The sequence below is a fragment of the Buteo buteo genome, chromosome 19 (genome assembly GCF_964188355.1).
Source record: "Buteo buteo chromosome 19, bButBut1.hap1.1, whole genome shotgun sequence".
In the NCBI taxonomy this organism is placed as follows: domain Eukaryota; kingdom Metazoa; phylum Chordata; class Aves; order Accipitriformes; family Accipitridae; genus Buteo; species Buteo buteo.
This window is the reverse complement of record NC_134189.1, coordinates 3,327,408-3,352,116: the sequence shown is the minus strand read 5'-3', so window position 1 is coordinate 3,352,116 and position 24,709 is coordinate 3,327,408. Positions and strand designations below refer to the sequence as shown.

Genomic DNA, 24,709 nt, shown 5'->3' with positions numbered 1-24,709 from the left:
AGAGACAGCATTATAGTCAGGGACTGCGATGTTGCAGGCAGCCTGTACTTTTGGGTTTGGTATCCACACCATACTACAGCTGCAGACGAAGGCACATTCTCCTTTTTACTTTATTATTTGTCAAATGTGACAGCATTCAATATTGCACAATCTCTTCAAGGAAGATAATTCTGTAACATGCACCCCTGGGGGGGGGGGGGGACGGGAACATTACTGTTGCTGTGGGAACCTTAATTCTGGATTTCAGGACTTGCATATTTAAAACCTTAAATTTAACATTGCATTAATGTAGCTTCATGCATTGAATTAGGGAATGACTCAGTACAAATCTCCATGCATCTACTGAAGTCCTGACGTTCCAAGGACAAGAGGCACAGAACAGAAAAAACACAGCACGGGGAACAAGGAGGGAATGGGGGGGAACCTGTGAGGAGGGAAGCAAGAAACCGGCACAGCCGAGGTACAGCAAACCCCACACCAAACCAGATCTGTCACTCGGGGCTGCTTGTTCTCACCGCTAAAGGTTATGTAGCCCGTCAGGATAAAAAGAGCTTAAAGCAGAAACACAAATGGGCACAGAGGAAAAGGTTCCTGAAAGGACCGAGGAGGGGAAGATTCCCCGAAAGTCATATGGTAAGATGTACTGAGAAAGGAAAGATCATATCCAGATAGCACAAATTCACTAATTTTTTTTAATTACCATGGCACAATGCCCAGATGATGCCCTTAAAACCCCTTCAGCTATTTAAGCATTTAACACTCAATTTCCCCACTCCTCTATAGTTCAACTGCAACGCAAGCGCAGCAACAGTGCTGCCCAAAGTTTAGGGTGCAGGCAGAAGCAGCAGCCCACAGAGGGGTACTGGTCTTCATCTGTCGGCAAGTGTCCCAAAACTCAACCCTCTCAAGAATCCAGGAGAGCGCTTCACCTTTTGGGCCAAAGCCGCTCATTATGCAGGCTAACACCTCCGCTTTATACTACAGTGCTCATGCACCCCTCGCTAGCGGGAAGAGGCGAGATAGCAGGACAGTTCTCCTCAGCTCCCATACTCCAGCATCCTCCATGTTTCAGCCCGGTAAGGTACATCTCCATTGTTTACTGCTTATCTAAAATCAGCAGCAGCACGGCTGAATTACTTCTCCTCTTACCCCACCCACCAAACGAAGCACAAATCTTAGCCGAGCCATGGGGCCTGCCCAGCCCTTTTCGCTAAAAACCAGCACCCCAATTTGGGGTCCCACACAGCAGGCTGTGGGGAGCAGGGAAGAGCGGAGAAGGTGGACGTGCCTGCCAGCGGGGCCTGCTGGACAAAACCAGGCAAGTGTGCATACCCCAGCGCAGAATCAAGTTACCCTGCAACAAAGATAGCGTGTGTATGTGCAAAGGAGGGAAGTAAAATCCTTCTGCCGGGGCTCCAAGGCTTGCTTTGTTGCTAAAATAAACCAGTGTTTGTTCCTGGGAGTGATGGGAAGCTGGACTCTAAAAGCAGCAGCAGTGAGAGCCCCCACCTTCAGAGTTAAACAGATTAAAAAAAATAAAAAATAAAAAAAAAAACCACACAAAAAACCCCACCACCACCAACAACAAAAACTTGGAAACTGATTACTCTTCACCTCCTATATCTAGGTAAGGAACCCAAGGGCAAACTGCTGATCTCAAGGGTGCCCAGGAGCAGACAAAACTACACGTAGATGACGGAGCAGCCTAACAGCTGACTGCTCCAGAGGAAATTCCAGTCCTTGCTCAAAGGCTGAAAATATATATGCTTTTATATATGCTTTTACTTTGCTTGCTGGATCTATATAACACTTTACACATGTTTTTCCTGACATTATTTTCCATACTCCACCAGAAACTCGAGTAACCGTGCCACTTTTGGAAAAACAACCTTGCATCCAACTTTTGTCAAAACAGCTTCTTCCCCCCACCCCCAAAGCCCCAAATTGCAAAACTATCTATTTGCTCCCTGCTCCTCTCTTAACCTTCAGTGACTACAGATCCCTTTCAGGAACACTCCTCCACTACCTGGGATGTCTCTCAGTGAAACATCAAAATCCCATAAAGCAGAGGCACATGGGAACAGTATTACGCATGAAAAAAAAAAAAAATATATACAGGTCTCTCAGATGGCAGACAGCAAGCAGCATTATACCAAAAATTTTGTCTCCGAGGCACCTGCCCAAAACTGTTCTCTCCAGAGGAACTTAAAACCGCAGGAAAAGCCTGCTTGATACCCAGTTAGCAGTACTCGCTCTAAATATTATTTTTTACAAGGGAAAACTACAGCCCACTGTGTGTAGAGGCTGCAGAGAGCTAAGCCCAACAGCGAAGGCCGCTCACGTTAGTGCAGAGTCCTTCAGCTTTCCATTCCTTATATGTGCAAAGTGTGCAAGCCCTCACACACGCTTCTCTACTCACCCAGAGGTACATCATGTTAGCCTGGGTCCTTCAAACCCAGCAGTGAGATGATCCAGCAACGCAAGAGGTACTTCAGTAAGATTGTCGAGACCAAGGTTGGGTGTTTTGGTTTTTTTTTTTTTTTAAAGGAAAAAAAAAAAATCCAAACAGCTCAGTTTGAGGCTTAGAAAGCGTCTCGCCTCCTCCACCCCCCTCCTCCAGCTCTGGCTGCTCTGCGCTCTTCTCTCGCACTTAATCTCTCCCTGGGAGTTCCCAGCCCCGTGTGTCTGTACTGGCGTGCACAGCACACACTCTGCATTCGCCTCCAGGGAATTTCTCTCTGTCATTCTGCTTCTAAAAACACAATCTCGGCCTCACAAGATTCTTGCAAGAGGCAGGGATGGGTGGGGTTAGTAATAAATGCAGCCCGGCTCCCAGCGCCGGAGCGTGCTTACTTTAGAAAAGGGATCTTTAGACTTGAATGAGGCAGCGTGTTGTCCTCCAAAGTCACTGGGGGTGAAGACCCATTCCCCCCCCCCGCTAATTGCTTCTCCAGAAACCATCCGCAGATGCGGGAGCCGTGCAGGGTGCCATAGGCAGGTTCTGCTACATCTTCATCTACCCCATTAGTCAACACCCCGAATTTGGTCACAATTCAGTAGCTGTATTTAATCATTAACCACTGACAGGCAAGGAGGAGCGCAACTACAGAGATCCTGAAGCTAAGGAGAAAATCTATGGTGTGCCAGCCACCCTGGAGCTCCCGCAGGAGAAACAACCACTGTCGGCGTGAGCTGGGGAAGAGAAGCGACTCACAGATAAAGGGGTTAATCTGCTTTTGCAGGTGGCTCTGCATGACTATTTTACAGACTTGCATATTGCCAAAGGGAAAGCAGCAGCTGGCTCGGGTTCCTCTGAGTATATCGGGTTCCCACTTGCCCAGAGGCAGCTTCCCCCCAAGTCTGACGGGGGCAAGCGCCCTCGCAGCCTTGTGCTCCCAGCCTGCTCCAGTTTCAGGTTCGCAAAGCTCTGCTGGTGGGGCGGTAGCCCCGGCAAAGGCACGCTGAGCAAAAGACACTTTCGCCCCAGCTCCCTCGACAAGCTCCAGCAAGCCCTTCCCCGCACAAGCGAATCCTCGTCCCATCCCCCATGCCCGATGCCACAGGACAAGTGTCACCTCTCATCTCATTAATCAGTTAAACCGCTCTTCCAAACTAGGAAAACGGGTTTCTCGCCCCCTTCCCTTCCCACCTCAAAATGAAGAATCGACTTCCCTTGCTGGGCTCCAAATGCTAAGTTAAAATTGGCCTCTTCTCAAATGGGGGAAAACAAAAAAAAAAAAAAAAGAATCATGTTTTCATTGAGTCACTGGTCTCCTTGGAAATGAGTTTTCAAGAAATATTTTTATCTCAGCTAAAGATATAGAAATGGTGCTCTTTCACATATCACCTCTACTCCCTTTACTTACAGATTTCTTAAACGAGATCCAGCGGGCTCGGGAGCAAAGCAAGCAGCCATGTGGCCTGCCATGCTCCACCGACAAGTCAAGCCCTGTCTACGTGGGGTGACAAACAGACGCGGCTCCTGTCGCAGCAAGCACAGACATCCCAGCCGTGCTCCGCGCTCCCCAGGCTCTCCTCGCCTTCAGCAAGCCACAAACGCACCTTGGACCAGGCTTGTCCCATCCATGGGATGCCGATGGGTTCTAAGGAAATACATGACTTGTTGCAGTCCTGCCTAAAAACCTGGAGAAAAGGTTTATCATCGTGACCATATAGCAGCGACGGGGATGCGCTTGTTAGAGACAGGCAGGACACTCCTTGGCATTCCAGCCAGGAAAACCCAAGCCCTGCTGCTCAGGGGAAGGAGCAGGAGCCCCGGTTCAGGAAGCTCAGATGTCACGGGATTGTTCAACTACGGCAGCTCTCGGGCCTCCCATCTGCTCTCACCTTTTGGCATGATGGGGCAGGTCGACAGGGTGAAAAGCAACGTTCCTAAAAATCACTTACTACACCAAAGCCTATGCACCACAGTCTCCAAACAGCAAAGCGTGTGATCCATAAACCTGTTCTCAAATGCTCCAAGAGGAGTGAAACAGCAGCAATGCTGATATTTGCATCACGGTTAGACATTTCAGTCACATTTCAGCAGTAGGATCACACCAGCAGTAGCTCCTAGTTCAGCCAGCTTGCAGACGCAGGCAAACACTTCTGCATCACATAACCTTGATGGCATTTTCAAGGTTTTCTTCTGATTCAAAAGCCTAATCCAAATATACTCTTACTATCACCTTAATGAAAGCTGAGATTCCTTGTGTGCAGAGGAGAAAGTAAGAAGACACGTGGACCAGGTGAGCAAACCCAAATACATCCTACTTCATATGTATTTCCATAAAAGACTTAAAAAAGATGAGCACTTAAAACTATGCTGAAGAGTGACCAACAAGCTCCCTAATTAAAAAAAAAAAAAAAAAGGAGGGGAGGCAGGGGTGGGAATTATCCCCCTTCTTCCCCAGGGTCTCTCATCCTTTAGGCCACTCTTCCAATGGGAGAGAAAAGAAAAACTTTCAGAATAAGGCTGTTCGTTAATTTCAACAACAGAGACTCGTTACAAGTCATCCCAGCAAATCCACAGTTGGACAGGTCACATTCAACCTCTGAAGCAAAACAAGACCTACAAACCCTCCTCAAATCATCCAAATACTGGCTCAAAATTCATCTGCCACTGGGCCACCACCTCTCCATGGAAGGTATGCAGGGAGATTACTGAGCACGGCAGACTTCTGGTGATGAAGCAGAAGCACTGGAGCACTTTTTGAGGAACTGCAAGAGCAGGTTTCTCAACACTCAATATTCTCAAGCAGCGAGAGAAGTACCCGACCAGTCAGGAGATGATGCTGTGGGATGCCTCTAGAGACACCACTGCTCTGATTCAACAGAGCTGCTGCTGCCTAGAGGTTCAAACCAACACTAAGAATATGAAGTGCATGCCCCAGACTACCCACAGTTGCAGACAGTACTGGTGGCAGTGTGGTAACTGTGTTAGCCTCAGATTATAAGCAAGAAAAAGATTTACTTGGCCAATATAATTAAGTGGGTGGGGGAAAGAACTAGATGAGCTATTAGGCCTTCTTTAAGCTTTTATTCAGATTGCATAGATTTTCAACTACATTAGCTGGTATGTAAAAGATATCAATAGAAGATGGTATTTTTTCTGGAAAATTTACCCAAAGAAAACACAAAATATTCTGCAAGTAGCAAGAGGACAACAACTCTATGTTAGTGAGTCTAATTCCAGAAAAACAAAGACAGTCATGACTGAGACAGGTTTCTGAAACAGGTAGCTAGGATCCTCTGCAAATGCTTTGTCTTAATTCTAACAACAGTGCTTTACAGGATACATGTCAGGGAACTTGGAAGGCTGCTGTGTGTGGAAATACACGATCTCTTAGGGATCTTTCCTGTCTCAAAAAGGATTAAAAGCAGAAAGAAAAAGATTTTAACATTTATATATACCAAGCTAAGAGAAAAATGTTCAGAGAGCTGCAGCCTAGTGAAACATTGGTCCCTCTGATGGGAGACTGTTGTGTAAATCAAAGTGAAAGGGGAAGAAAGCAGTCTGCAAATATATTAATGCTTGTGAGGGAGGTAGGGAAGGTCTTAGCAAGTAACAAAAGGGGAAAGAGAAAGAAGGGAGCAAGTAACCACCTATTTAATATTATATCAAGGTATTTGTCAAAATAAGAGGCACTAGTAAAACAGAAAAAAATTCTACCCACTTTCTACCAGTATCAAAAGCCTTAATGACATAGAAGAATAATTGTGGCTGCTCAGTTATGTGCATAAATTCAACCCAAAAATACTGCTGGTATATACATTTCAAATAAGCCAAATGCTTAAAAAATAATTTACAAAAAGTTGTAGCCTATTTAGGAAAGATCTGAGTGGGCAAATGGGGAATAGGTATGGCACAGTTTCAAACTGACGTTATCTGTTTCTAGCTGATTGTGTCTCAGAGGCATATGATTTCAAATGCTCGTGGATTAACATTCTAGCAGATAAAGCTCAAGACAGGGTACAAGCTGGTGTGTCTGCTACACACTACTGAAATCACATTAGATAGCACGCAGGATGAGTGGCTAGCTAAGCACCTCTTCATAACAGAGGGAAAATCCCATCTGATCACCAGGAATTTCAAATGCAACGACACTCGCGGGAGGCGTTGGGGAGCTAATGCCAAAGAACACCCTCGAAATTTCTAAATTACAGAAAACAATTTCTTAGTTCAAGAAGTGTTACATTGAAAACGAGCAATTCCATATTAGATCCCATCTTGACAGAAAAGAGCAATCAATCGTAAAAATAGAAATTAGCAGTAACTTAGGTAAAAATGATTGTGACAATTGCATTTGGATATATGGAAGGAGAACAGACACCAAACCAGTGTATCTACGCACATACTCAGCACTTGAGTGGGACCAGAGGTACACTGGCATATTTTTCCTGGACAGACAGATTGCTTATTGGGCTTCCCTGTCACATCCCCACACTTGAACACTTGTATATATTTTAGCAATTGAAAAAAAGAAAAGCTGAGAGAAAGAAATAGAAAGGAAATTAGGAAAGGAAAAAATAAAATTTACAAGGGAATCCTAACAATGGGAGGCAAATCCACAGCCAGAGCTGAAAGATGACAATGAGTTTTTCAAAGCTTCTCAGGAATAGCAACCCCAGCAATTGCATTTACCTGCTACTACAGGGGAAAGGTAGAAACATCCCCAATACTGAAGAAAAAAGCCAAAGCATTCAATACGTATTTCTGTTCTATATTTGGAGAAGAGTCAGCTGTTGCAGTCTGTGATAACGAAATGCTTTCCATTCCAGCAGTAACTAAGGAAGATGTTCCAACAGCTACCCAACAAACAGCACTGTCATCCTCTTACCTAGCTCGAGCTTACAAACAGAAGGGATGTAACCAGATAACAAGGGGGTTTTAATCAAATTACAGCCGTGAACATATTCAGATGTGGACACTCGGGAAGGCCTGCAGTCTGCATCAAACTGCGTGACCTGCATTTGCAGCTCCAACAAGCCCTAACTCCAGTGCTAACATTAAACCTGCTGTAAGGCCAAAAGTACAACTGTGATGCAATGACATACCCAAATGCAGGTGTTTGTTGGAGTCCATCTTATTAAAGACCTGCTGCTGGTTAGCTAAGCTCAGCCAAAAGATTATACCTCTGTCAACACCAGAAGACTGCATCAGGAAAGCAGTGCTACCTGTAAAGCCACCAATACCAATTTTCTCAGCATCTGAGTTTTCCTAGAAGCATCCAGGTTGGAACTCTTCCAGTAATGAGAGCTAAAATAACATCCCAATGCTGAGCAAAGCGAAAAATGAAGTGGGGTCTGATAACGGGAGGTTTGCAGAACAAAGATGCAGGTGGAAGGCCTCAGGTAGGGGAGCGCAAATTAAACTGTGCACCTGAATGCATCTGGGAGAGCGTTCCGATACATGAATGAAAAATACTGATCATAAAAATGTCTACTCCTGATGTTTAATAAGGCTCCCTGGCAACCTCTCCTGTAAAACAAAACCATAAAATAGTTTTTAAAACCACCTGAACTCTAAAATAAGATGAAATTCTTTTATGGTTAATAAGTGATATTGAATCTATGTGTTCCTCCTCACTGTGCAGTTTTCCTTGGCTGAAAAGTGGGAGGGGAGGTACTCTGAGGTTGGGACAGGTTGAAGAGGGAATTTTCATTTCAAACCAAAGGAAAACAGTTGCGCTCTCAGCCAAGACCCAGACCAAGCTTTCACACTTTACGCAGAAGCTGGATTCAGACTGAGGATGAAGACTTGATCATTGTCTCACCATGATAAACACTTCAAGAACCATCTACAGAAGGTCTGACTGGAGATGGGAAGGGAGACGTGCTCTGCGGTGCTCAGAGGGAAGTTTCTCCAACTCAATGGCTGCTTTCCATGGCTTATCTGACTCCAGCAGAACGTCCCGGCAAGAGAACAAGGGAATCAGACTCACGCTACTTGTGGGGTTTGGGCATGCCTTGCGCCTTGGTTTTTTGTTTGGTTTGCTTGGTTGGGTGGGTTTTGCTTTGTTTGCTGGTTGGTTGGTTGGTTGGGGTTTTTTGTTGTTTTTTTTTTTAAAAAAAGAAGATTAGAGATGGGGCTGGGAGCTATCTGGGGAGCGGCACAGAAGGCAGCCCTGGGCACACATGCAGTTCCTATGGAGATAAGAGGATCTTCTTTGAGGTTGGTTTACTCCTTTGGGTACCGCTGGAGACTACCCTGGTGGCAGAGTACTGCTTATTTGCGAAGACTCCCTCCGCTCAGGATGCTGGCATTATCTCTGATTATCAGAATTTCTGAACCACAAGGTAGATTTCCTCTCAACATCCAAAAGGACTCCAGGAAGCCTCTTTCTGCATTATCCTGTTTGTGAAAGGAAGCAAGAATACAAAATGCATACAATAAATCACCCAGAAAAATACCACAATCCTTTTTAGATGTTTTGCCAAGCAAATAAGCCAAACATTGGCATATTACAAGGAAAAAAAAGCCATTTTGTTACAGAGCAACCCATTTCATTACTGGAAAACTGGATTCCCTATTCTCTCTCCTGCAGGTATGGTTCAGCTACGCAGCAAGAAGCTTCTGAAAAGAGATTACTTATTTAAAAGCAAACTATCAAGGGCTAGTTTATCTTCCACAAAAAGCAGAAAGCCTGAAACAATAAAACACCTTGACATGCAAACAAAACCAACAATTTTCAGGGACTGTCCTGCTACTGACTTCACATAGCAATTAAATGTAAGTCCTTAAATAAACTCCAGAAGGTCTCAATTCACAGGCTTATCATTCAAGTATGGGGGGGAAGGAAACAGGTACCAAGAAAAGCTTTTTAGACTTTGTTTGGGATTTTCTTCTCCTCACAAGTATGCTCAAGAGCACCATTCTGGAAGGCACTGTCAATCCTTCAAGAGAACTGCAATAAGCTCAGTAACTAGGAAAGGTACTTTGCTGAAAATGTGCTCCCTGACAAAAATACACCTTTAAATTAAAACCAAGAACACCCACATCAACAAAACTAAATTGTGAAGCCAGAGAATTCAAAGTTAAACAGTTGAGAGCATGCAAACATTTAGATGTAAGGAATTCTTACGGCTACAATATACTGGTTTGGGCATTCATCTCCAGAAACAAAATGGTGATGCAACTGCTCCCAGGATATAGCAAACATGAGTTTGGGCAGCCAAGTGGGAATTTCCATGAATTACACCCATCAGTGTTACTATGGCAGAACAGGAGTGAAGTTTGCAATCCTCCAATACCTTCTGAGGAGAAGCTAGCAAGCTAAAGGTCTGCAGAAGAAAAAGCATTTCTGCAGCTGTGTTGCCACCCCAGGCTTGATTTTCAAGCTCTATCTTCTCGATTCCATCACACTTGGATCTAGTCTGAAGTCCACACTGAATTGGCATATAACAAATATATTTAGATACTTGTAAGAAGGGATCAGAATGAGCTCTAACACTGGTATTTAAACCTTTATTTTTAAACTTTAGTTAATGAATAGCTGCCTTAATATCTTCACTAGCAATGTCCAAAGTTTGATCTCCCTTCAATTCTTCCATCAAGTAGGAGAAAGTATTACACAGCATCAAACTCCAGCAAAAGTATATTTTTAATGTCAAATCAGGAGTACAATATCCAGTTGAACTGATAAAGGGCAGAAAGATTCTCTATGCCCTAGACTTAGAGTGCTAAATAGGGTATTTATTTGGCTGTGGATTTTGAAGAGGAAGTCATAAATATAAAAATGCAGCTCAGCTCCTACATCAACAACTCATCTCTTTATAGTCCACAAGCGAAGCTATACCAGAGGATGAATTGATGGCATCCAAGTGTTATCCTATTCAAGGTGTGAGACTGCAGGTGGCAAAAGAAAAAACGCTTCAAATACCTCATCAATGGAGCTACAGCACCATTATACCATTTTTTGTCTTCATGCTTACAATGTCAAGTGGCTGTACCGCATCAGCAATTCATCAGCACGGCAACAACCCAGCAAATTAAGAAAGAATATGAAGATGAGAGTATTGCAACAGTGGGGAAAGGAGAAGACAGGGCATAGCTCTCTTCCCTGGACCACACAGGGGTTTATTAATATGCTGAAACTTTGGCTTAGGCCTGCTGCTGATAAAGGGGAATACAGACAGAGAACAATACCATCCTGCAGAAAGAGACTCCTTCTGGCTTGTTTGTGCAAAGGAAGGTTAACAATGTTAGCGAGTTATTCAGGAAGTAATGGATACCCTCTTGCCCTGAGCAAATTCCTTTTCAATAACAGTAGTAATTTCCTAGGCAATACAACTATATCAAGGTATAATGGCTACTATATTTATCTACAGAGGCCCTGTACTGCTGGGATCCAATTTACTACGGCGTAGAAAGCAGTTTACAAATCCTGGGATAGTAAAGTTGCTAGAGACAGGAATAAAATTCTATCCTGTATCGCTTAGTTTAAAGACTGGGTTTTAACATCCCTTTTTAAGAGTTTAAAATGCATTCTCTCCAACTTAGAAAGACTCAAAGACTAATAAACCCTAGTAGTAGACTGCAAATACACCTATGAGAGGGAAGAAAGCAGCTTAACAAATACTACATTGTGCACATTTTTTTATCCTTATTGTCACAGCTGCTTTATTTCTTCTTTTATTCAGACAACATTCTTTCATTTGACCCTCTGAGAAGAAAAATAATCCGTGACACTACCTAGAAGCCTTACATACCTAATGAAGACAAAATAGCTGAATGCCTGGAATATGGCTTCAGTACGAGAAATGGCACAAGTATATAATCAGCAAAGAAGAAAGGAATTACTCCAGCTAATGAAGAGGTAACACCGATAAACACTGAATGACATCTCCTGAGAAAACAACAAAACTAAATTGCTAAAAGACTTTGGTGGAACACAGCATCAACCTGTGATAAGTAAGGGTGGGTGGAAAGAGACCAAACACACATGTCAGGGGACTGCAGATACTTCCATTACATAACGGTAGTAAGAAAATCCAGGCGAAATCGCCATTAACAGAACTAAAAGCAAAATATTTCAACAGGGGCATTGGCAGTTGTCAAACCACATAAAGGAACAGCAGACTGTTCAAATGTAAAAGACGTTAATAAAGCATAAGACAAGAGGCATAAACAGATATAAAATACAGAGGAAGATTTCTAGAGGACAGAAATGCTACTGGAAAAATTTAGTTATAGAACACAATATCCCCAGCTTCAATTCACAATGATCAGCAAAGGTCAGTTGTCAGAATAGCAGTTCTGCTTCTGATCTTGTTCTGGGCAAAGCAGTCCTTAACCATACCTGTGCCACCACCATCTAGCTGGATTATTTTCATGGCTGCAGCAAACAGCTCCCTCCATCTGACTGGCTCCTCAGGGAATTATGAGCATAAGACAATTTAGAAAAGCATGTGTACGTAGAGACTAGCTGCACTACTTGTTTCCTGCTTTATAAGCAAAAGATAATCCATTCTTCAAAGTCTTTTTAGTGTATATATTTAATATGGGACTTCTGAGAAAGCATGCGGATAGATACCTACCTATATCTTTTAACAAGGCATTTTACCATTCTGCAGATCTCACATGCAGTGAGTACTGGCAACACCCAGAGTTTGTAACGTGGGATGTTCCAACAAATTCAGATGTATTTCTTGGCACTTGTGTCAACTGATGTACTTGAATCAGGAGGATTTGGGCTCTCATAGGAGCAGACCAACTATAGATCTGGTCTTCAGCATCACTGCAGTCTGTGGGGTACATACTGTGACCCTCAAACACCTTCATCTGAGCTCGTATTAAGGCTGTTCCACCTTCCCTTCTTTCCCCTACACCCTGCCATGACACAAAAAAAACCAAACCCACAGTACTGTAAATTCCATTCAGATGCCCTTTCTGATCAAATCCTGGCAAAATTACTCTTCCATTAGAGACTGACTGCAACATGCTTACTCTTCCCATCCCTTTCTAAGAGACAAATTGAATGAGTAGCAGCTCCCTCACACTCGGTTTAGATGAGATGAATGGTATGAAGTAACTATGGCCAGTCAACATGTGCAATTATTGGCCCTAGGTCCCACGCAACACATTCTCATCTCATCTTAATCCAAATTTTAGCTTTGAAGTGTAGCCATACCATGTGACAACTACGGTACCCGCTAGAGAAGCTACTCACTTTGACAACAAAGCAACCAGCAACAACAATATATTAAATTCTTCCCTGTTCCCAAATTCCCAGAAAGCAACAGTGACCAGAACAATCTTTTTTCATCCTTGTGTGACCTGAAGAATGCATGTTTCCTTTCAGATAAAGGCCTTGCTATGGTTATCTAATGCTAATGTCACTACAAACTGGATTAGAGACGCCCAGAAACCTCGAAATATGTACATGGATAGTCAGCTGTATCCTAATTCTAAGTCTGAAGGAAATCAAATGCTCCAAATTGTGCCTAATGTAGTTAAGTTTGCCCTTTAGGTAGGATAGACCAGTAAGAACATATTACACAGTGATTAGATTAATTCTTGAGTGAAATTCAGAGGGCTGGCTCTATCTGTCTATTCTGCCAGTATATTTCAAATTATTTCAGAGACTATCAACTCTTCCCGTGCTCTGCTCCACAGCAGCAGCTGCTCAAGAAATACAGCAGTTCTCTGTCTGGGGTGAAGTTGGCAGCAACTGGGGACAACACTGCTGTCAGAGTTCAGCCTCCCAGTTCTGAAATGCCATTCTACTGGAAATACCAGAGAGCCTAAATCAGGCTACATATACCGCGGGACGTAAAATATCTCTATCTCAGCTTTCAGCAGAAAGCTCCAGAGTCTCATGACATTTACTCCTTTGGCCCCTGTCAGTCTTTCTCCAGACCCTGCAAAGGATTGGAGCTAGCTGCCATAAATGGTTGGAAAACAAGATGTCCTCTGAGCACTTGGAGTCGAGGAGCACTGTTTTAGCTTAGGGAGACCATGGCAAGGAGCCAGGGTGACAGGTGCCCCAGAAACAGAGATGACGATCAAACTGTTGCCAACGTTAGCCACTGCTGTCCTCCTGACTTGTAAGAAAAGGTAGCCCATGCTCTCCAGGTGTATCGGGAACAATGGACCAGAAAAGGCGAGGATGTGTTTGCTGGCAGTACCTGAAGTCTCTCCTCAATAAAATCCAAGCATGAAGGCATTTCAACGGGTCTCATCAGATATAATCCTACTAGTAAACCTTCATTAGGCCTGGCAGCAAGCACAGCTCAGGGCTGCCGTGACATCAAAGCGCAGCTCATCGCGATCCACAGGCACCAGAAGAGTTAAAAACGCAGATTCCTGCTAAAACTGCCAAGAGCTACAAACCTTCTCCTGTGTGGGCGGCAGCAGCAACTAAATCCACTCCCCAACAATTGGCTGGCCTGCAGAAAGAGAGGCGGGAAGAGAAGGTCATGGGGGACAGCCCCCCCAAGTAAATAGCAGCACAGCATCTGCTCAGGTTTTCAGCTAAAATCATTGAGACAGTTCTCTTCATTTTATCGCCAGCCTCTCGAGACAGCAGCCTCTGACCTTTATCAGGAAGAGCACCCTTGTCCTCTAATCACAGACTTCCTGGAAATCACAATCTAGCCAGCAATTAATACAGAATGGAGGGGGGGGGGGGGGGGGGGGGAAGCTTCATAACATCAAATTACCACTGCAAGATTTTTAAATACAACCCCCACCAAAATGGCAGAAGAATTCAAGCATGTTCTCACAAGCCACCTTGTTCCTACTAGCATTATTTAACAGTACTTATTAAAAAGATTTTCTCACCTCTCCCCCCCCCAAAAAAACCCTGCCCCCCTCCCAAGTCTTGTTTTGCAGATGTTGCCTGCAGCAGCATAGCTTCTTGCTGTGAAAGCTTCAACACAGGTGTGCAGAGCGTGACCTGGGCAGAATTACATGTGCCATTTCCACTGGGAAATCTAAGAGACTTATTAAGCCAGGACAGTGCCGATTAATCTACTAATGGAATGAATCAAAAGTGTGTTCCTGGCCCTTTCCCTTTCACATCCCAAAGCCTCGGGGGAGGAGAAACCATCTGGCAAATGCCTGCTCCAAGCAACATTATGCTACTGCTGGAAATACCTCTCCCTTAATATTGAGAAGAATGAAACCATCTTCTATCCACCAGCTACTCTCAGGAGCATCTGCGTAGCTTGCTGAGGCAGTCTGCTTGCATGCAGCATCCTTCCCCAGCCAATGCAGAGCTGCTCACTCACCATGCAGGAGAAGTCAGCAGAACAGAAAGCAATCCCATTCATTTACTCAGGGTCCTGCTGAAGCGGCCGGCACGAGCGGGGCGGTGAAGCAGTTACTGTACGTACTCAGCGTAACGCACACAGGCTGCCCTCCCACAGCAGATCCCAACTGCAGGCAGGCAGAAGCACACTCCCTGCCCAGACTGAGCAAATGCTCCTGCTCAATTCTCTCAGTCCTGTCTTCGTGCAAGGGCAGTTGCAGGTAGAGTAGCAAGGAGGTGTTTGTTCAATTATTTAAAAAAAAAAAAAAAATTGTCCTCTAAGCACGCCCTAAATGGAGATCTGGCCAGAGAGCTTAAAGGGAAATCAAGATATCAAACAGCTCCAAGGTTCATACATGATACATGTTATTACTGTGAGACAGGGGGAAGGACTGACTCAGAGATGCTGAACACCCTGCACCCTTTGAGTAATAAGCAAGCTCAGGAAGAAATAGAGCTATGAGGCAGCTGTCACAAAGAAAGGATCTCTGGCACTTTTAAGATCATACAGGAGCAGAGGAGCCTCCTATCAATTTAGACACAAAAAAAAAAAAAAAAAGAGAGAAAGGCCCAAGACAACAGCAGTCATACACTGTGGAATTACGTAAATGGTAACAACTGGTTTTTGAATGTCACGGAAGAACGCAAGTACAGGGCAGGAGAGACAAGAGGTCCTCCATGCTCAGAGGCAACACAGAGCATGTTTAGACAAACATCCATCAGGAATTGCCTGACTTGTTTTTACAGACTCCTAGAAACAGGAACTCCAGTCCCCTAAATTACTGTTCCAGTGCTTCACTACATTGAAGCAGAAAATGTTCTTTGACCCCATAATATCCAATTTAAGCCTCCCTTGATGCAAATTAAGCTGCCTTCAACGGACATTGTAAATAATCAATCCCCGTCCTCCATACTTCTCTACTCTTTCTTTTTTTGAAGAACAAACAAGCTCAATATTTTCCTCCTGTGCCAGGCTCTCTGAGCTTTTTTTTCTTGTTCTTGCCTGGACTTTTTCCAGATTCTGCCTGTGTCTTTCCTGAAGTCCCTAAAACCAGGTACAGTGCTCCGCTCGCTGAGCTGAGCTCTGAAGAATAACTACCTTCTGCAGTTACTCGACACACCTGGAAATGCATTCCAGGTTTTCAGGATAACAAAAACAGCACCACATACTCAGTTTGTTTTCTCCTATTCCCCCAGATCTTTCCCTTCGATATTACTGCTTTTTACAGCTATTCTCCATTTTATACTGTGTATACAGTTCCTTTTGTTAATACAGCTTGGTTTTGGTTAATTTCACATTGTTGGATTTCAGGCCATTTCTGCAATTTACTGTGATCTTTCTGACATCTAATCCTACCTTCCAAAGGCCGCCAGCCCCCCACATACATATATTCAGTCACTAATTCATTACTCTGATGTTTGATGAACAGTACAGAAGAGCAGAGCAGCCAGGGCAGACCATGTCAAGACTCCAAATCACATACCCAGAGAAAAGCATGACATAATTACTCTAAATACTGTTTTCTAATGAGGTGCTCAGCCCCTTCTTAATTTCACCTTTCATTTGCCTAGTTTATGTAAAGGTCATGCAGGACTAGGTCCAAAGCCAGTAGCTTTTTCCATCTGCCAGGCCTGCTGCCATGTCAGAGGAGAAAATTAAATCGATCTGACATGATTGGTCCTTAAAAATTAGCCATGTCTGTCTGTTGTTGCCTTTAGTAAAAGATCCGACGATAAACATCTGATCTTTTTGAGCACCTTTCCACGTTCTGTTACTACACTGACCAGTTGTATTTCTTGGGATCTCTAGCCTCCTTTAACAAAAAAAAAAAAAAATAAAAAGGGATGGAAGAATACTATTTATTCACACACACACACTCCCTTCATTCACTTGAAAGCTGTGAGATTTCATGATATGAAGTATATGTGCTGGAGACAACCGACTCAAGCACGGCCTGTACCGGCCTGAAGGAGGACATCCCCGAGCCCCCACCGTAAGCTCGCGTCCATCTGGCCCTGCCCTCCGAGCAGAAGCAGTGCTGTGCAGCACATGTGCCTTTTGATAAAACCAGCTCTGGCCAGGAGCCTGCTGAGGCCGGGAAAGCGCTAGGTAGGGATTGCCGGCTCAGGCTCCCCTCTAAAAGCAACTCTCTGTCACCAGCACTCCTCCTCAAACATCCCTCCTGTATTTCCCCCCTGCTCACCCCCCCGAGACGTTTGGCAACAGAGCAAAGACTTTGCAGAGCAAACCCTTTTCCTCCTCGCCTCTTCGAAGAATCGCATGCCTTAAGCAGGCCCCGCGGAGGGGCAGCAAGGCCTGTCTCGGCCCTCCCTGGGTGCTCCCCGTGCTGGCTGCTGGCACTGACACAGCCTCGAAACAAAACTTCCCTCGCCGAGCACGGAAACCGAAGAGCAGTCACCCCCAAAGGCTTGCGGGGGGCAAGAAGCCGAACCCTCTTCCCCTCCTCTCTCCCTCTCCCGCCGGCCACGGCCTTTAATGCCAGAGGACAACCCAAGCGGCAGGCTGCGGGGAGGGAGGCAAGGAGAGGCGGCCGGGCCCCAGCTCCGGCGGGGCGGGGCGGCGAGCGCTGGCCGGGCGCCGGCTGCCCTCTCCTGGCAGCCCGCCGTCAGAGCGGCCCCGGCCCCCGCGGGGCTGACCCCCTGCACCGACAGCCCTCCTCCTCCTCTTCTTCCTCCTCCTCCTCTTCTTCCTCCTCCTCCTCCTCCCCGAGCTCTCCCGGTTGCGCAGCAGGGTCAGCCCGCCGCCAGGCTGCAGCAGGGCGTTCCAAAGGGCCGGCGCCCGTGAAGTTACGGGTATCTGGAAATAACCTTTGCAAAGGTACTATAATCCTTCAGGAAAAAAAAAAAAGATACTAAACGCACACAAACTACTTCTGCTCGGTTTGGTTCTGGGTTGGTTTTTTATTTTTTTCCTTCCAGTTGAGAAGGAAATCCTCACCACCCCATGACTGCAGCCTCTCTAAGCCGAGGACCCCAAGCCCCCCTCACCCGAGAGCTTTAAAACCACTTCGGTTTCAAGTTAGCTGTGCACAGAAGAACTTTTTCCCCATAAAACATACCTGAAGCGGCGACTCATTGCCACAGGACGTTGCGGATGCCAAAGATTTAGACAGCCTCAAAAACCATTTAGACAAATTCAATAAAGACAAAAAAAATCTATCACGGGGATTATTTTTTTTTTTTAAATCTATGGCCAGGAAATCCCAAAGCCACGGGATTGCTTCAAGAGTACAGAGGAGGGGAAGTATCACCCAGTCTTGGCGCTGCTCCCTCTCCTTTAAGTACTTGCTATTAGACACTGTCAAAGCCAGAACACTGGAAGGCAGAGACCTTCTGTCTGACCCAGAATCGCCGCTTTCATGTCCTCAGTAGGATATAATATCCATCAACAGGCTGTTTTCTCTACATTATTTGGTTTTGGTCCTCCAACCTATCATTTTACAGTCTACTTCTAAAACACGTGCCACACTCTCTAGCACTCGTATGATCAGTCAGAAGGAGAAATCTAAACAAGATGCTGTCCCTCTTGCCAAAATAACTGAGGGGCTTGGGAGCCTCCAAGACTCTTGCAGACATTGGGTAACACTTCAACGGTCAAAAAGTACATCGCAGGAGAAAAAGTGGTCTCCTGGTCCTCTCCCAAGGATGACTCACATCTCCTCTCTTTAACCCCAACCAGAGATGAGAAACTGCTCGCATCGGAGGACTCAAACATGAAAGGAATTTGTATTACATCATCCAGCCCGTTTCCTGCCAACGCCTTACAACCCCAGAGCTTTGGCCGAACTATTCATCAGCAAGGTAATCGTTACTTCCCTTGAGAAACTGTTTATAGGACTGAAGGAGCTTATTGTCAGGAAGTCTTCCCACGTATACGAATTAGATGCACTCCTTAACTTCTTCTCATGCAACTTTTCTCCACGTGGTTATTTTTTTTCTCTCTTCTTATTGAGTAACAGCAAGGCATGCATTGGTATGGAGCTCGCTGGAGGTGTTTATGAAAGGTATTCAAGGTTCTGTAAGGAAAGGATTCCCTGCCTTGTATTCAGAGAGGCTAGAAATGCAGCAGACATGAGGGAAAAGGGAAACAAACATACGGCCAGTGTGATGTGTTTGCAAGACTTGTGTCAACTGCAAGACACCGTGCTTCCTGTACTATTTAAGGGTTTTGATGGTAGGAAATTAGCTAAACAGAAAGGAAAGGAGAGATTTGGGGGAATGCGGCCAATATAAGCACAGTGACTTGGTTCAGAGTGAAATTTCAGAAAGCAGGTTTATAACAAGCTCAGTTATTTAGGGGTGTACGCATTACAATTTTTTCTAATCCCAATTTCTGAATCTTCCCTGCAGTTTCTTAGGGATGTAGTCTGGGCTTGAGAAAACAAGGAACCACTTTGCACTTCAAGTGATCAACCAGGTGTCTTACCAAGACAGTTCTGGATTCAGGGGGGAAGTATTACTAGATTAGTTTCAGTGGATCTTCTCTTTCCTCTTCCAACTCATCCTTGATTCTTTGAACTTTATTCTGTAACCACCTCCTCCTTCAATTTTTAGCTAAACACTCTGCTATTTTCCTTCTCAGATATCATGATTTACATTGCTTTTAACTTAACTCTCTCCACTCTATCAACACTTTTTTACCTTCTGAATGTGCTGACTTATAAGCAGTGTTGGATGCAATCTGGTAAAGGATTTCTCAAACTCCCCCCCTCCTGCAGTGTTAAATGCCTTTCCATAACACATCTTAACTGTCCCACACCCTTCACAGCCTAGGTGCTAAACAGTAACCCCCCAGCAGTTATCCCACTATACACCCTTGAACCCCTCTGTGTGCAGCCGCCTCAGATGCTTCCCATCTCCTGAACATGTTGGACAGTTTTGCCCAAACTGCCTTTCTCTAAAGTGAAGCTTGTTATTTTCTATGGGACATTGCAGTTAGGTCAGTAACAGAATATCCCTTCAGACCTGTCTAGTACAGAGTGGAAACATTTCACTGCTTGCCTGAAGAGAGGCGGTGGAAGCCAGGAAGCAGTAGATTTGGCAGTCTTAACCCTAATTCACCTCATTTTAAACATAAGGAAGATGTTTAGAACAGTTTCCCCTCATTAGCTTGGTCCCATCCCAGATTCTGGGTTGTTTGCTTTCAAGCAAAGAGGCACTCCTCAGAAGCACCAGGAACACCAAGCCTGGCCTTCTTCATTTTATATGGAGGACCTCAGACACTTCCTGAACTTTGTCCTGGCTACTCACTCAAGGAGTAAGGTGTTAAAACTTTATTTAAGGCCTTTCTAGAACCTCCCTCTGTCCGTCAGTTTATGCATTTGTATTAAATACACTATTCAAACCAAAAGTGTAAGCAACAAACAAACCAAAAGCCCACAAACAACCCTCCTTTCTAGCTCCTGAATAACTTAACGCTTCCACTGCCACAATCTCACCAGTTACCAAGACAGTTAGCACACACACTAGAGGGTTTATTTTCATGGTCAGTTACAAGGAGGAAAACAAATTAAAAAACCAAAACCCTTTTCAGGAACACTACTTACAGACTTAAACTCTTGAGACAGGGAGTCTTTGTTCCAAGACTGACAAAGTAGGACACTGGAGAGACTGTGGCTGGTGCTATCATGGTTCAAATAAAAACAAACAAGTGGCCAAACCATTCTCCTCCAGAAGGTCACTTTTTATTTGTTTTACAACAAGAGCATCTCAGTCTGTTAATACTAAACCAAGAGATTTTTGTGGATATCCTAATCCATACTGAACCACTCGGCTGCTAATCAAGTTCTGGCAATATCACCAAATTCATGCTTCATCCACATGACGGAGAAGAGGAAGATCGGTGAAGGAGCCTCAGACCACACAGACAAGAGGACAGAAGCTTCCCCCTCTGAACTCTCTGCCGAGATCCCCGCTGCTCGCTGCCGAGAGACCACCGACGGGAACAGCAGTACCTCTGTGCAGCCAGCTCCAACAGGAAGCCCGGCGACCTGCTGTCCTGCCTCCCCATGGGAGCTCACGCACACCCTTCACATCTTAGGATGAAGGACTTCCTTGCTGAACTCCCCACATCAGGAGGGACTGGGCAAAGAAAACAAACGGGGAAAAAAAAGCAACAGGGGAGGCTTCCTGTTCTCACAGACTGCCACCACCGCTGTTCAGTTCAACCAGACCAGCTTGCGGTCCAGGGGAGGGGAAAGCACACAGTTGCTTGCTGCCTACAATGCCCCAACAGATAACTCCAAAGCAGCAAGTGAGTAAAGACCCAGGGGAAAAGGCTGACAATTGGAGAGGATTTAACAGCATTTCACCTTAAGCTTGAACTCAAACCGAGGGGATAGTGATAAAGCTGTTCCTAGCAGTTGCCATGGGCACCCACGCTACCTTGGGCTGCAGTCTCATCTACATATAACGAGAACAACAGGTCAGGCCTGGTGAGTGCTCAGATGGAAAACCAGCCACCGAAATTAAGCTGTTGAAGGAAGTGTCGCTTGTGATAGGTAATGATGTTTCCACCACATTAGTAACGAGCCAATGGCCCAGTTTGATTTAAGAATTGTACTCACGGAACTACAAGCTTTTAAAAGAGGCTTCAAACCAACATCCTAACCCGTTGTGATAGCTGAGGATCGCTTTCCATAACAGAAGAGGTGTAATAGCTCTAACATCCTGACCCAGTTCTGGTACGTGCAATTACCTCCTGCTTCCATACACTCTCTCTCCTCCTCTCTTCCCTTCAGTGGCAGCTAAACAAGGTGTTCTTGCTCATTTTGCTTCCTGTTGGGGAACAAAATCACTCTGTGCAGCAACCAACAGAAGTGCCAGTATTCAGCAGTCAAACAATTTCAGGTATCATGTCTAATACGTTTGGACCTGAAAAGCACTAGAGCAATATGACAGGCCTTGGCTATATATAAAATGAGCTGGCACAGTTAGCATGGAATAGCTTTCTGGAAGCAGAGTATCTATTCTTGATGACTTTGTCTATATGCAAGAGTTGTATCAGTATAGCTGTACCAGTCATTTTCCATGTTGAGACCAACTCATAGTACCTCAGAGCTGTTTGTCACAGCTTGGGAAATGAAGCAAGGAAGTCTTGGTTCACTGCATTTTAGGCAGGCACTTGTGTTACAAAAAAAGAAACACCATTTTGTTGGCAGGCCCAACAGAGGGATAAAGAACTGAATAGTCCCCAGAGAATAAGCTCTCCTCACTAAAAGACTAGAACCAAGTCTTTGGTCAACAATGTTACACTAACACTTCCCTTATTTTCCCTTTACCAAGGGCTTCGTCGCTGCCATCAGCCTAGCTCTGGGGAAAAGGAGGGGCATCCTGCCATTCCTGTACGTGCATTAAATATCCACAGAGCAAACTTTGAATTCTTGAAAACAGTCCCAGAGAACTCTCCAGCTCTTTATATGGCTGTAATGTAGACCCAGAAGTGCAACACTTCAGCAACAGAAAGTCTTCTCTTTTAAGGCGAACATACACCGTAGTGATTTAGCACACATGCTCCTCAGGCCCTATCACCACAAAAAGTCCAGTAAGCCAGCGCTCTGGCAGGGCAGGTGAGGAATGAGGGGGCTGCGCAACAACCCAAAGCTCTGGGTCATCACAAAGCAATCACGCAACACCAGAATTAAGAGGAACACAGCCTTGATATGAACCCATTTCACTTGTCTCAGCGCTGCTGCCCATGCGTGACGATGACAGAATGCTTAAATATTTGGGAAAGGATACAAAATAAACTTCGTACTGTAGACCTAAGCATTCCCAAATGGCCAAAGCGAGGACTCGGACCAATCACACACTTCCACTGGAAGGAAGAAAAACTACAATAATCTGGAACATCTGGGTATGATTTAACCACTAGAGGGTGTAAAAACAGCATAGTGAAAGGTTTGCAGCCAGCAATTAACGGCATTTAGAGCCTGAAGGATCGAAAAGGACATACAAACAAGTGAAGGAGTAGGATGCTATGCAAGTTGAAAGAAAGGGCAAGTTGTATCCACAGAATTTCTAGCAGGACTACTGTGGTCACACGATGAAAAGCCCTAAAAATAAAGCTCTGCTTTGCTACTTCTGCTAAGGAAAACATTGTGGTAAAAAGCACAGTACAAGTATTTGCAATCAAGAACTGCAATGGGAAAGAGAAAGATACAGAAACTTATGCTCACCAGCTCAAATCCAGCTCCTAATCTGAGGAAATCTGACACAATTGCTCCTGCATCTCTAAATTACTTTGTTACAGGGTCAGGATCACTACACATGCTCCCACACCACTTCCTTCCTCCTTCCCCAGCACAGAAAGGCAGGTGATGGATCAGCCATTGCTGTCTCTCCCACACCAGCCCCAGCCTGTGGCAACAGTAGACTTCTTTCTCTGCTGCTGTCATGCTAGGGGCTCCCAATCAGATAAGCTAAAAGCTTTGAAACCTCATTAGTGAAAACCAGACCTGAATTTAAGCTGCTTCAGGACCAAAAGTAAGACAGAAGGACAAACACCACAGATCAAGATGTTACCAAGACCAGAAAAAAAAAAACCAACAGCCAAAAAAGATTTTTACAAGTATTTACTAAAATGAAAACACCAGAGTTAACTGAAGCTGTTTGTCCACTAAAAAATTTCCACAAAGCTATCTGCCATCTGAAACACATATGCACACTTGCTAATATACATTACTTTCTGTGCTCACCCATACAAAGCCCTCCGGGGCTGCGCAGGCTGTAATTCTCATTTCACGCCCCGGCTGCTGTACAGCTTCCTGTGCCCATCTCCGCTGATCTGGTGACCTGCCAGCAACAGCAGTTCTGGACTTTCAAATCAGAAGAGTTGTTAAGGGATGAGAAAGAGGAAACTTGTGGAGCAGGACATACTGGTAGCCACCAAAATGAAATACCCGAAGACACCCGGAAACACCCCTAAACGGGTAAGTACAGTGAAGCGCAGAACAGGGGGCAGAGGGTGCCACCAGAATGGAAAAGCTGAAACCAGTTATGAACTGCTTTAAGGATCTGGGACTGGCTCTGCCTCTCAAGCTAGCATACCTTACTCAGCCTGGATAGAGTAGGAACACAATTCTCACAGCATCCCAGCGTGTAATATTTATTTGTGCTAGTTAACAGTTTAATATATCCCAGTAGACATTCTGAATAATTTCCTCCTATATGGAAATTCATACACACGTTACAAGCACCAAAGATTCGAGCTCTTCAGTTGCTGAGGCTGCACTATGCTGCGCTTCCTTCATAAAAACATCTCCCCTTAAGCTGTTGCTACATATACCCAGGCCTCATCAAGATACAATGAAAATCACTTTCTTTATATAGTGGTACCTGAGAGTATTAAAGAATTTGATTCTGGTTTTGTTATTTGCTCATTACTGAAATGTGCTGCATTATTGATTTTTGGTGCATATTAATTTCCTGCTATACTGGATCATACTCTGCTCTGCAGTAGCACTGCAGAACACTGAAAAAAACTTCATTCTAAGGGAGATTTAATGTGTGACGGTTGTATCTTACAACCCATTAAATTTCATTTGTTCCAAAGCATCTCCTCCTTCCGTCGTGCAAATTCATCAACTGGGATTTCTCTGTCTTCTGCTAGGAAGCAAGAGAATGCTCACAGATGCAATGCACTGAACAGTATAATTTTTACTGCTGTAGGAGGAGAATATCTTGAATAAGAGGAAGGGGCAGGGGCCAGGCAGGACTCGAAAGGAAGGCAAGACAACTTCACAAATACTAGAAACAACCCAACAGGACACATCATTCCCTACTCCAAGAGCAAAGCAGACTCTCAGAAAAACTCAGTGTTGTTTTGCTCCCCAGATGCTAGAATTACAGCAATAAGTATAAAACAGGGCCAAGCATGCACTGGCACTGAACATCTACATTCATTAATACTGAGGAGATATAGTCAGAGCTTAGGA

General features: G+C 44.7%; 1 protein-coding gene across 17 annotated transcripts in view; it reads right to left on the bottom strand.

Moving 5' to 3' along the window:
* Positions 1-24,709, bottom strand: part of RBFOX2 (RNA binding fox-1 homolog 2) — a 177,530-nt gene that overhangs the window by 114,955 nt on the left and 37,866 nt on the right. Inside the window, exon 1 of one of the 17 annotated variants that reach the window (XM_075050982.1) lies at positions 2,420-2,632. The exons of the other annotated variants lie outside the window; for them this stretch is intronic. Coding sequence (XP_074907083.1) covers positions 2,420-2,434 — 15 coding nt within the window. The 5' untranslated portion in view covers positions 2,435-2,632. Of the gene's footprint in view, positions 1-2,419; positions 2,633-24,709 lie in introns of those variants that run through there. 17 annotated transcript variants of the gene reach the window in all.